General features: G+C 51.8%; 3 protein-coding genes and 1 pseudogene across 3 annotated transcripts; 3 read left to right on the top strand and 1 right to left on the bottom strand.

Annotated features, from left to right (window-relative positions):
- Positions 1 to 335: 335 nt before the first annotated feature.
- Positions 336 to 1,589, bottom strand: SAPIO_CDS8482 (annotated as a pseudogene; the record flags this gene model as incomplete).
- A 1,007-nt stretch (positions 1,590 to 2,596) lies between these two features.
- SAPIO_CDS8481 (Uncharacterized protein) lies at positions 2,597 to 4,825 on the top strand (the record flags this gene model as incomplete). Its single annotated transcript, XM_016790105.1, has 6 exons — positions 2,597 to 2,651; positions 2,751 to 3,690; positions 3,754 to 3,856; positions 3,943 to 4,290; positions 4,363 to 4,504; positions 4,569 to 4,825. 6 exons carry the CDS (start codon positions 2,597 to 2,599, stop codon positions 4,823 to 4,825), a joined length of 1,845 nt encoding a protein of 614 aa, XP_016640368.1.
- Positions 4,826 to 6,594: 1,769 nt separating this feature from the next.
- SAPIO_CDS8480 (uncharacterized protein) lies at positions 6,595 to 7,307 on the top strand (the record flags this gene model as incomplete). The annotated part of the gene is made up of 3 exons (XM_016790104.1): positions 6,595 to 6,695; positions 6,753 to 6,809; positions 6,890 to 7,307. 3 exons carry the CDS (start codon positions 6,595 to 6,597, stop codon positions 7,305 to 7,307), a joined length of 576 nt encoding a protein of 191 aa, XP_016640367.1.
- A 3,139-nt stretch (positions 7,308 to 10,446) lies between these two features.
- Positions 10,447 to 12,871, top strand: SAPIO_CDS8479 (uncharacterized protein; the record flags this gene model as incomplete). The annotated part of the gene is made up of 6 exons (XM_016790103.1): positions 10,447 to 11,029; positions 11,129 to 11,168; positions 11,234 to 11,727; positions 11,820 to 12,106; positions 12,172 to 12,477; positions 12,563 to 12,871. The coding sequence occupies 6 exons, from the start codon at positions 10,447 to 10,449 to the stop codon at positions 12,869 to 12,871; spliced, it is 2,019 nt and encodes a 672-aa protein (XP_016640366.1).
- Between the last annotated feature and the right edge of the window lie 43 nt (positions 12,872 to 12,914).

Here is a 12,914-nt window from a genome sequence, read left to right as displayed (position 1 = left end):
GTACATAGCCTGGTCCTTGGCACAATCGACATGGAACGAATGCTCGCTTCTACATTTTTTTTTCTAAAATTAAATAACGAGAGTGATAGTATAATTAGTTCAGCAAGTTTGCTCAAACTGAACGAGAAATATGCAGAGCCGGCGAGAGGGAGCTGACTTATGAGTAGATGAAGTGACCAGACAGGCTGAGGTTTTTATTAGGACCTAAAGACAGAAAATGAAAGGAGAGAAATTGAAAAGAGACAGAGAAGGAAAAGGAAAAACACGGAAGAAAAATCTCCCACGAGACGAGATTGCGCATACATGAATGACACTTGGCTTCTCTACTCTAACCCTCACGGCTGCGCGACAAGAGGAGCGACCACAGTCTTTGGTGACTGATACGCCTTTCCGTCCCTACCACTAACCTTGATCAAACCCGGAGCCACGATGAAGGAGGTCCCGAAGCTCTTTTGATCCAGGCGATGCACAAAGCGCCACTCGGAAGGCTGCGAGAGAATAACGTATCCAAGCTTCGTGACTTCGTGTATGACGGCCTGGAGGTGTTCGGTCTGCTGGAAACGGCTCGCCGGGTCTGGGTTGACAAAGGGCTCCAAAAAGGCGTTGAGCGCGGCGGCGAGAGCGCTGATCTGGCTGCTCGAGTCGGCTCCGTCGGGGTTGAGTGGCGAGCGGTCGCTACGAGTCGGATGAAGAAGGAAGGCGGAGAGAGTTCTCCATTTTGTAAGGGCGAGCGACGTAGCTTCAGGGAATATAATAGTTAGCGTCCAGATTCTATAGTTGTTGAGTCGGTCAGTGGTAGACTTGCCCTCAGAATCGCCTGTCTTGACTTCCAACGGTGGGATTGACCTGACAAAGGAGGCGATGGGGGCCGGGAGGGTCGAGATGGGACTTTGACCGTGGAGATCGGCACTGTTGAAGAGCACCTCCGATAGGATATGTTGAAGAGCGAGACGGCGGGTCTGGGGGTTTAATGCCAGTGAAACGGCCTCGGCAGGAGAGAGTTGCCCTTGCTGCCCCACGCCCAGGCCCGTAAGCACCTGGGTGAGGCTGGAAGCGTCTACTTGCACTGGCTGAAGGTGGTAGTTGGCGTCGACGTGAGTCTCCAAAAGACCCCGAATAGCAGACAATTCGGAAACTATTTCTCTCTCCGGGGTCGAGTCAAGAAGGAATTGGTTCAGTCTCAGGTCCTCGCTAGGTTTTTGCGCTGGAGGTTGTGTGCCAACAGCCGTCGCTGAGATCGGTGCTGACTCGATGTGCTGCTTGGAGCGGCGCCTCCTGAATACAACGAAGGCAGCAAAAGCGCCTATAATGAGGCCCAGGACGAGAAGGCCGATGGCAAGACCTACGGCGCCGCCAGTAGTGAGAGAACCGGAGCCATTATTAGGGGACTCCGTTGCAGTACTAGAGCCTCCTGTTGCGACCGGTGGTGTATTGGTTGCTTCTAATGTCCCAGGTGCAGCTGTCGGGCCTGGCAAGGAAGGAGCATCGGAGAGGCTTGTAGAAGATATACCCGCGCCCTGGGGAACTTGGGCGTTAGGATCTCCGTTGCCCTCTTGTCGGCCTTGTTGATCTGGTTGAACATTGGCCATGTTGGAAGGCGTACTGTTGTCGGCAGAGGCTAGCAAGGGATTATGAAAGGCAACAACCAAATGAAGCTATAATTACCTCCTTAGCAGTAAGGAGAAAATATATGAAAGGAAGAAGAAGGGACCGGGGGACCGGCTGGTCAAGACTCCGTGAAGATTGTGGGTGTGTGTAAGTGGGCATCAGCGGAGAGCTGTGACCTGAGAAGTGGATTTACGCCTCGAATGTTTTATCATTCCGTCACGGTTCTGGAGGATTGGAGCGTTACTGAGTGGTATTGGTCCTTGTTCGTTTTGCTTCGAGACACCATGACCCATTTGATCCTTTTCTCTCCCTCTCTTCTCATCGGAAACCCGGCATTATTAGATCTCATCGACCGAATCTAGGTCTTTGTACTCAATACTTCTGCGATGCTTTGACAGCCGAAGTCCCAGATCGAGTCTAGCTCGGTTCAGGCAAGCCTCGCCAATGATGCGGGAGCAAGCATTAGTGTCACCACCACCAGTCTGGTCATATTGCGTGCCAAAGACCTACCTAACGAACACGTAAAAAGCTTGGGGTTCAACGGTATCATTACATGGCTCTTTTGGAGTGATCAAGGGACAACATACAGCAGGCTCGCCCAGCCAAAATCCGTTCGGGAAGAGGAAAAAAAAGAAAGAGGAGGTCCAGAGAAAGGGGGGCGTGGGTTTTCCTTGCCCGGAGCCTTGTCGCCGGCACTCGACAGTCTTATCCTCGCCAGATACACATGCGAGCCCTTTTCCCAATTTGTCACCCATGAAACTAGGGAATACAGCTGCATCTGCACTCTCCGATGCTTGCTTCCAATAGCTAAGAGTGTTTCCTTCCCTCACACCTTGTACTATTCATCAGAGCTCTTCCTATTGTATCCTATACGCATTCATTCTCCCCTCCGGGCTAGCACTCGCTTTCTTCCGATCAGAGATGACACTTCTGATTAGCTTCACTCAGTAATATCTGATATCTCCAGTCCTTTCAAAAAAAAAAAAAAATGAATGAACAACCCGATGTCATTGTAGCTATTGATCTAGGCACCACCTACACAGGTATCATGCCAAGTTTACCCAGAATCTCCGGGCTTCCTTCTACTCAGAGAGGACTTTCATGTTGAGTGGTTGTTATATCTCCAGCTAACTCTTGAGTAGGTGTGGCCTGGATGACCCAACGCACACCTATCCAGATTATCAACGAATGGCCCGGTAGCGGCGACCGAGCCGAGCGAAAAGTTCCGACGATCCTCTTGTATAACGCAGACGGAACCCTCTCATCCTGGGGGTTTTCTTGTGCCGACGACTATGACCCCCACAACGTCAAGGTACGGCAGGAATTCTTCAAGATCTTCATCGATCAGGATACACTCGAGGCGGCGCAGCAACAGGGTTTCGTTAACGTACCGAGGTCGACATCTGAAGCGGAGCGATTCGCGACAGATTATCTGAGGCAGATATACGCGCAACTCAAGGAGACGGTCGAGATGCAGATGGGGTTGTCTCCGTATGGGAATTGGAGACATTTAGCGGTAGAGTTCATGTTTAGCGTGCCGACGACGTGGACGAGCCATTCCATTATCAACACATTCAAGAAAATCATACGCAACGCCGGCTTCGGCATAGAGGGTCCAAGGCACAAAGCTGCTGTCGATCTTACAGAGGCACAAGCGGCAGCCGTCGCCACTCTGAAGTACAGCCCTGTCAGGTTCCAGCTCGGCACCGTCTTCCTTACCGTGGATGCCGGTGGTGGTACGACGGACCTCGCGCTCATGCAAGTCACGTCGACAGACGAGGCCTTCCCCAAGTTATCGCAGATGTCCGCTGTCAGGGGCGTGGGTGTGGGCGCGACGTTGATCGACAGGGCGTTCATGAGACTTGTAGCCCAGAGGTTCGCCGCGTTTCCAGATATACAACGGCTCTTACCTCCAGACTATCCCGTTCGTTTTGCGCAGAGTTATGCGTTTAGGATGGTCAAGCACAAGTTCGGAGAGAAGGCCTACACTTTCCCCGTATACAGAATTGCTATGGAGGGCGTGGCGGCCGATTTTTCACATGCGGGACTCGGAATCGAGGGAGGGAAGATGGTGTTCTCCTAGTAAGTTGGCATATTTTCCAGGGAATATAGCAGCCGATTCTAACAATAGCTTCGGTATTGAAGCCAAGAAATACAGTCCCTATTTGAGCTACAGATAGAGGGCATCACGAAGAAGATCGGAGAGCAACTCGACTGGCTGAGGGACAATGGTCTGCCCCAACAAGTGGTACGTCCATTTTACTATTTCAAGCAGAAGCCTTCCATGAACCAAGCCCCGCGAAGAAGGCATCATAAATTCTAACTCGAGAAAAGCAATTCATGGTTCTCTCTGGAGGTCTCGGAAGCTCCATTTACGTTCGCCAGCGCTTACAGCAGCAATTCATGTCCTTCCCCCACCCTAATGCGGCAGAGGTTGCAGTCCTTTCTTGCAAAGACCCACAGCTCGTCGTAGTGCAAGGCCTTCTTTTAAACAGGAAGCAACAGATGGACTCCGGAAACATAGCTCCAACCCTTGCAACAACCGTGGCGAGGGCTAGCTATGGCGTGGTTGTTCAAGAGGTTTACTCGCCACAGCTACACTACAACGAGGACGTGAGGAAAGACATGTACGACCCGAGCAAGATGTGGGCCATTAATCAAATACAATGGCTGATAAAAAAGGTTAGCAGTATATGACTGTGCTCAGTGTCAGCCACCGTTTTGGTCTTGCTTTGATCCTGACAAGAGCACCAGGGCGATACCATCGATCCCAACCAGCCTATCGTCAAATCGTTTGAGATCCGGCTAGGGCCAAATGACATGACCAGATCTTGGGATTCAGAAATCGTCATGTCTCCAAATGAACCCCAGTTCCTCCCTAGGAGTCTCAAGCAAGGTGTGTCTTATTTGCCCTTTACGTAGGGCAAGGGGACGACTAACAACATTTTGGTATCCTGTAGCTGGCGCCATCAAACTGTGTGAGGTAAAGAGCAACCTCACAGGTGTCCAACAAGAGCAGCTGGTCCTGAGAGAGAAAAGAGGCACCTGCTTCACGCGTGGATACAAATTCTACATATGTCAGTTTGACGTGAGAGTAATCGTTGCTCCCGCAGACTTGAGGTTTGAGCTCTGGTTTGGAGGACAGAGGTTTGCAGGCAACCATGAACCTATTGCAGTATCATGGGATGACCTAGGATCAAAGGTCAAAAGTGGATAAACAACAGTACATATCCGAGCAAGACCTGGTTTTGGGGAGGGGGCCGGGGAGAGGGAGGTTTTTAGACCATCTTGCTACGAACTCTTCATTGTTTACTATCGGCCGAAGAGCGAAATACCGACTGCTCTTGGTCTTAAAAACTTTCGTAATGTTTCTAGTTGCTCATGCAAGAGGAAGTAAGTGCTTGGGGAGAGGTGTTTTGAACGGGTTGGAAGTGAAAACGCTAGAACATGGCCCAACGCTCCGCGGTATAGATAAGCTTTCCAACACAAATTAACATATAACCGGTAATAGAATGATTCAAAAATCCCAGGCTCTTTTAGTAGTAATTCCCGTTTAGCTCTAACACGGCATGGTCAGTTTCTTTCATCCTACTGCGGTAGGACCGGTATCGTCGGACCCTGGCCCCGATCGTCCGACCCTCGCTGTCCAACACAGCTCGAGTTCCCGCCTTTATTGCAAAGTACAAGCAACAAGAGATTCTGGTTCCGCTAGATACACGAGTGGGAAGGAATTGTACTGCCAGGCCACGGAATTTTAACCTGGTTCTGCGGAATATGAGCATGTTTGGTTTCCGGTTTTCATATGGGACGGGAAGGAATACCCATCCCGTTTTGCAGTCTGCCTTGCTTGGAAGGTCAGCGGCAGAAATATATGAATGTTTTCTATGCCCCTCCTTTGCTTTCATAGCTCGATCATGTCATGTCGCCGATCTCGTTGGAGCTAGTCATCTTTATCCAGGCTCTCGTGGTGTTAGAGTAATTACGAGGCACCACGGTAAGTCTCAAACTAAGCTCAAAATGTTATGAAAATTCCAGGTGATTGTGAATAATTGGATAGCTCCCTTCACACTGAAGTCTCGAGATGTCCGTGCTAAGAGAAATAAATAGCTCTTATACTCTTTATGCATTCGCAAGGTCCCAGGTGGAAGAGAGTTCCGACAATATCTGGCCCAAACCCACGGAGCGGGAGAGATTTACCCGGCATTTTGGGACGAACACCTCCTCGACGCGGCCAGAAACTAAGTTACGGTTGGGTAAATTGGCTCCATGAATATATAAATATATTTACATAGATACGTTCACCAACGGCATATAGCAGAATAGAAAGAGGGAAGCGAAGTAATAAGGAAATCACTCACTTACCCGGAACCCCGTCCATGAGGCCCGCTTCAATATATTGCCACTATTCAACAAGAAGCCAACACTGGAAAGGCCGATACCAGGTCTGCAGGAAATCAGGGATGAACGAACGCCGTAGAGGAGGAGTCCGGATCACAACGGGGTGATACGGCAGGTTGCTGGAAGGGTAAACAGCTCATCGATCCATCTCGCTCTGGAACCGAAGTCATATCTCAGCCGCCCCCATGCGCCTCTCTGTGACAAATATCTTCTGCGCATTGCACGGCCGAGTTACCCAACCAGTAAGCGTCGACGAAAGCAGTTATGGAGGAGCTTTGAATGTCGTTCAGGTACGGATGGGATAGGAGATAGTCGGGATATTAGGGCATCATTGTTGTGTTGTACCTGTACCGCCTTCCCGGGCTCGTCCGCCGCCATCTGTGGTACGAGGGCAGAACTCACTGGCTCTCGATGCTAAAGCGCTAGTATAGTTCATCGCTTCCCATATGACTAGGTCTTCGGAAGTCTCATAAATACGGTCGGTCCTTCGCCAGACCGCTTCCCTTCTTCCCAGCCGTTTGCCCTTTCCCCTGAAGAGAGAACATAGTGTCTGACTACGATCTCCCGTACCCACTCCGAAAGGCCACTATGCTTAAGCCTACACTTCTATCATCCCTTATTCTGGGCTTCGCTTCAGCTCAGAATCAGGACTCGAGGGTTGTAGCTAAGTCGTTTACATCATGGGACTGGTAGGCCTTGCCTTCAGGATCGAATGAAAATCCAGGCTTCTCCTAACACGATGTTAGTTGCAAGCCCGTCTGCGCAAACACCGTCACGCTTCGTCCGGATATTCTCACGAACAGGTAGGGATCTCAACCTCGGCCCCCTTTCCAAAACACCATCACACACCGCCCCCAGTCCCTACACTTCTAATTCTGCCCAGGGGTGTCGCCGGTGTATGTAACGCAAGCAACCAGCCGCTCCCCCTCCAGCAGGGTCTCCTCGCTCAATCCAGCTGCGCAGGCGGTACGGCCTTCCTCTGCGACTCGTACCAGCCCGTGCCCGTTTCCGAAGAGCTCTCATACGGCTTCGCCATCCAAGTTGGAGGCTCGCCCATGGCAGACAACGCGAACTGCTGCCGGTGCTACGAGGCGCAATGGCTCACAGGCGCGGCATCGGGAAAGAAGATGATCGTGCAGATCATCAACATCGCCAACACGCCTGGAGCGGATTCAGACGTGCAGTTGGATGATTTGATCATTTTGACCCCTGGTGGTGGTGTTGGGCCTTATAACACCGGATGCCGGCTGCAGTATGGTGCGCTGTATGCTGGCGCCTGGTATGTGGTCTTTCTCAAGTAATGTCAAATCCAATGTGTGTGCGAACGAGATAATGACAGTTGATCTGCCTTCTAGGGGTGCCGATTACGGTGGTGTCACGTCGAAGGAGAGCTGCGCGAACCTACCGAGCAACTTGCAAGGCGGATGCTATTGGCGATATAACTGGGCGAGGGGCGAGCTCAATGGATGGGACATTATATATAACCCTATTACCTGTCCGAGCCGACTTAGCGATATTTCGGGCTGCTCCGCGTAAGGGGAGTTGTCAAGAACGTTTCCATCTTGCCGACTTTAGGTGTTCGTGTTGGAGAAGAGGTGCGCGTTGCTGAACGTTGCTGAAGATGTCCGAGATTGACTACTAGCCTTATTGACTCCCTGATTGCAAGTAGTTGCAATATAACCAGTTCCCTTTCTTTTCGTTTATGGCTAACATGAAAAGAGACCCGCGATGCCACACTGTAAAGGCTCTGCGGTGCCGCGGTCCCAAGATTTACTGTCTGTCCATCGAAACGACTCAAGACTTGCATAATTCGGACTTTTCAAGTTTCGTAGGGTTCGAACTTCCACTTTCGGCACATCGCACATGTCGGCTGTGATGGAGACGTGCACTGCCACCTTCCACCCGCCCCCAACTTGGGCTGGCTGCTGGCTCGGGCGAAGGCGGCAAAATCCCTCTTAAAGGACTCTTGTTTACGATCCCTGCACAAGGGGCCAGTGACTGAGCCACAATGGCTACGCAAAAACCACGTGGTCCTTGATTTTGTCTAGTTTATATCCGTCTCAGCAACCTGAAGAAATCGGAAAGAGTCTGCCGGGAGGATGGAGAAGGGTCTCTGGAGCCCAATGGAACTTGAGCCGCAGAGTGGTTGGTTGATTGGGAAGAGGAGAGGACTTTACCAGTCAGCGACGAAGCAACAATCAAATGATTTTCAATTTTGCATGGGTTTGCAGCTGCGATGGACTATCGATTGATCCGTGCCGTGTGAGCGGCACGTCCCTCGTGCTCCATCCCCGTCTCTGTTCCTCCTCTTGGTTTGATCTAAGATCGGCATCAAATTGAAGAGTGGAAGGAACATTAATTGCTCCCTGTACGGATCAGCCCGACAAAGAAATCACTACGAAGTACATGACGGGGATGATGGCGATATTGATAGTTTACAATCTTCAAGGCCCAGAATCACAGGGGGATCCAGCCCTATAAGGCGACGGCGTGCGGGATTGATCGACTCTGGACACGAGCCAGCCTTCAGAGATTGACGACGCTGAGCTTGATTTCTTCGAATGATGTTGAAATCAATGCAGAAGTGACAGTTGAACCCCTGGTCCGTTCCCCATGGAAAAATCAATCTCGAGATCGATGGCATCGACTCCATAGATAGAAAGATCCTCCGTCTTACTATTAGAATGTACCCCGGTACATCAATCAGCTCAATCAGCCGCATTTTGCTCGAACTTGGTCCATAAGAAAGGGATCTCAAAGGTCTAGATTATAAAGTACAAGGGCGAATATGGATAGGCGACTGAAAAGATCGGACTCGCTGGATGCGGTTCTGTCATTGAATCAACAGTGCCAGGACGCTTCAAGTGGAGCTTAGCCTTTGAGTGACAGGATAACGAGATTGATGCAGAAGAATCAGCTTGAAGATTCGTCCCGTTGGCCCAGGGCCGGGGCAGCCCTGTTTCTCTTTCTGGCAATATCTCCGTGCTAGCCGACTCATGTCTTGGCTCGACCGCCCCCAGTCTATTGCCACGCTCAAGAGTACATTTGCAGTCGAAATTTGCTTCTCAGCCAAGAGGCTCCGTCTTAGCTCTTATAGTGCCAGCTGTGAGAAGGCATCAAATGCTTTCATGTCGAGCAGGAGGAGACCTCAAATTGCATTGATGAGACACAGTTGATCTAACATGACATGCGCTAAAAGCGGTCGTGTATGGCTCACAACTGGTATGAAGTATAGGTTGACCGTTGAGCGCGAAGGCCTGGCCTTTTAGAGAAGCGTCCCGAACTAACGGTCATGACAATTGGTGGATGCTCTTGTTCTCGCCAGCACTTCTTACTCCAGGATGCATCCCATTGAAATGGCAGGGCTGGTTTTCCACTAGACCATGCGGAGGTGGGCTAATCAACCGGGCGGGAGCTCCCTTTCGGGAGACGTTAATTACCTTGGAACCAGGAGAGGGGGCGAGGAGGAGCGCCAAGAGTTACGAGGGAGGGATCGGATATCGAGGCAAGAAGCAAGACTGGTTCATGGATGGAGAGCCCAACAATGCAGGTCAGCTCTGGCCCGCTATGCCCTTGACGAAATACCTTTGTACTTTGTACAGATCCCGTCCCATCCCGAACGCAATTGGAAACCTTGAACTATCATTACCATTGTCAATGTTTCGTACCTCGTAATACGATCAATCACTAACAGGACGGCGTCTCGAGCCTGCCGCCAGCGCGGATTGGTTGTCCTCCATCAATGATGGATGTGTTAAAATGATTACTCGACTTTGGGGCACGAAGTGTGCAGCTGCATTTCACAGCGTTGATGTCCTTCATCCTTCAGAGTACGAAGTACCTGTGTATCAGGGTCCAGATTGAGGCCCTGCATTTGCCGTTCTCCTCTCGTCTGGCTGGCTTCGTCTCACCACCCTTCCTCTCCACCGTTCCATTGCGTCCCCCACACACCCCGGCAGCCTTGTCAAAATGTTCGGGGTCCTCCAGTGAATGACAGACGAGAGTGTGCCACACCCACCCAACCGCTCGCGAGGGGGGAATGAGGAGAGGGAGCTGGATGGATGGATATAACGGCTCTGCATTGGAGGCATGTATTAACCAGGGTCTTATGCAGCGTGACTGGGGCATACGAGATTACTGCTTTGCCCTGCCACGACCGCCCAGGGGATCCTCAATCCTGAAATACTCCGCCTTCGCCCGTCTCTAGCTGAGGCAAATAACATGAGATCACACCCATTTTCCACTTCAAGCTGGCTCGGTCGCCGATGTTCGCCCCAGGCCATGGTGAATTTGTATTTCTGTAACCTTTATGTTCTTGGTTTCTCCGTCGCTATCCCTTGAGAGTGCAATCGCAAACCGACCGCCTCTCTTTTTCCTTAGGCGCAAGCCGCCCTTTGATATCACTACAGCGAGAACCCTTACGCACAGCGCCGAGCAAAAATGTCCCCAAGTGACGATGGCGACGCCCCCCCGCACGAAAAGGAGAGCAGCAGCACTGCCGTCACCGAGACCTCCGATCCCATTCCCGACCACACCCCCTCACCCGCAACTCTAGAGGTGCCGCTCCCGAGGCTCCAAGTGCCCTCCCAGCCCAAATACACACGACCCTTACCTTCGGAGACGGCGACGAGGCTCGCGAAGGAGCCTCTGAACGAAGCGCGCCGGCGCTCCAACAATACCCGCAGCACGCGCCACATCCTTCTCCACTTCACCGGGAGCGTTCCGCGCTATACGAACCCCGAGGAGGAGCGGCGCAAAGCCGAATGGGAGACGAAGAGGAAGAGCGCCCTCGAGGCCATGGAGAGGGTGGCCGAGCCCGGGAAGCGCTCGAGGCTCAGCCATCTATGGAGGGTTACGACGCGGTCGGAGAAGCTGCGCATGCATCACGAGCCCGAGGATTGCGATGCTCGCCAAGCTTGCAATTTTTGGTTTCCGCAGCCTGCTTCTGTGCCGATTCATATTTGCGACTTTCGACATGAGGGTGGGAGTCGGTATACGGACACTTTGGGCCACATTGAAAATTGTGAGTTGTTGTACGGCGGTGTTGTTTGGTTTTTCTCTTGGCCCGCTGCCATCATTTTATCTTTCTGTTCAATTCTCGCCTCTAATGCGCGGGTTTTAGGGTTCGAGTCGAAACCTGACGATGTAAATGTTCGCTGGATGTAAGTACCATGGGCTTCGTTATCGCCGCTTTTACCCCATTCTAACTTCCTCATCTTCTTCCAAGCCATGTTCCTTTGGGCAAGGGAACTCTGCAATCCACCATCGAAGACATGTTCCGCTACACCGGGAGCGGCGAAATCGGAAAACCCTTCCTCAAGGGCTCCCCCGACCCATCCTGGAACTATCCCGAGCTGAGCATGCTCACCTTCGTCAACCAAGAGCGCTACATCGAAAAGATGGACGCCTTCCGCTTCCTCTCCAACCTCGAAGTGCTCGCCAACGGCGTCGGCGACGACCCTCTCCAGGGCCTCACGCGCCGCCAGATAAACGATGTCACCTGGAGGGCCGATCACATCGGCAAGCCCATTGACTTTTGGGACATTGTTCGCGCCGACTTTCCGAACCCGCTGCCCGAGAGATTCTTGGGCCAGTCTAGCAATACGAATGTGAAGGGCCCGTTGCCTACGGAGAATGACAAGCAGGCTATCAGCGAGCATGGGCATTTCCTCAACTCCATGTTGATGAGCTGCCAGCTTCGCGCTTTTCACCGCTCTGATGGTATGTGACCCCACCCCACCCAGCCTCGTTGTATTTTCGTGCACTCTCCATCTCGAGCCTCATTTCACTAACAACCGTTTTCTCTCGGGCAGGCTACCTCTTAACATTCTCCAACCAGACAGGGGTCGACTATCTCGGCAAACCCTTCCAAGAATGGCTCCAGCAACCGGATCAATTCATGGCAGACTCTGAAACCTCCATCCTCGCCCACGTCGCCGAAAATTTCACCTCCTCCGGCACGTCGAGATGGCACTTCCCAACCGTCGAATGGCTTATCGTCTACATCATGACTGAAGCTGCGACCGTCCCGCACAACATCCGTCAAGGCAGGAACTCGACCTCCCTCTTGACCGCCTACCAGGACATCGCCCGCGAACTTGTAAGCAATCCTTTTGCCCTTCTTCCCCGTCGGCATGACAAAACCTAACCGCCCATCCTCCTTAGAAACAACGCCAAAAACGTCCCTGGGAGCGTGGCGAATCACCCCGCCTCGTCCGCCGCTACCTCAACTGTCTCGAAGAACTCCGCGCCATTGCTGATCTCGCCCGCCAAAAGGTCGGCATCTTAAATGGCATGCTCATCGACGCCGAGCGCTTCGAAGCGGAGTACGCCAAGGAAGGCATCTTACCGAATGACGACGACGAGAGGGAAACGATGAAGGAGCGCATTGAGTGGGCTATTGACATGGTTAAGGAGCAGAGGGATGATTCCAAGTTTTTGGTCGATTATTTCGAAACCGCTCTTACAGAGGTTAGTCTTTTTTTTGGTTCCCTCGTTTTTCTTTCTTTTGTCATTCCGTTTTCATTTCGATATCATCATTAACACGCATTCTCAGCTCTTCCAACTCCGCTCCATCGAACAAAACGAAATGGCCATCGTAGCAGACAGCCAAAACAAAGCCGTCCTCCTCTTCACAGGCGTAACCATCGTCTTTCTCCCCCTCTCCTTCTTCACCTCCTACTTCGGCATGAACCTCCAAGGCGTCGTCGACACGAACAAGGACGAGTCGTATTTCTGGAGCGTCTGCGGCTCCATAGCCTTCGTCATGGTCCTCAGCATCGTCGCCTATGCCTTTAGGGTCGATCTGAATAGGCAGTTGCATATGCGGTCGCTGGCTAAGATGAAGGCCATCAAGGGATTGTAAAGGAGACGAGAGACTCGTTTTGGTTTGTTTGGAGTTCGGGCTT

The sequence above is a fragment of the Scedosporium apiospermum genome (assembly GCF_000732125.1).
Source record: "Scedosporium apiospermum strain IHEM 14462 chromosome Unknown SEQ_SAPIO_0121, whole genome shotgun sequence".
NCBI classification, from domain to species: Eukaryota; Fungi; Ascomycota; class Sordariomycetes; order Microascales; family Microascaceae; genus Scedosporium; species Scedosporium apiospermum.
This window is presented reverse-complemented; position numbering and strand designations above follow the sequence as displayed.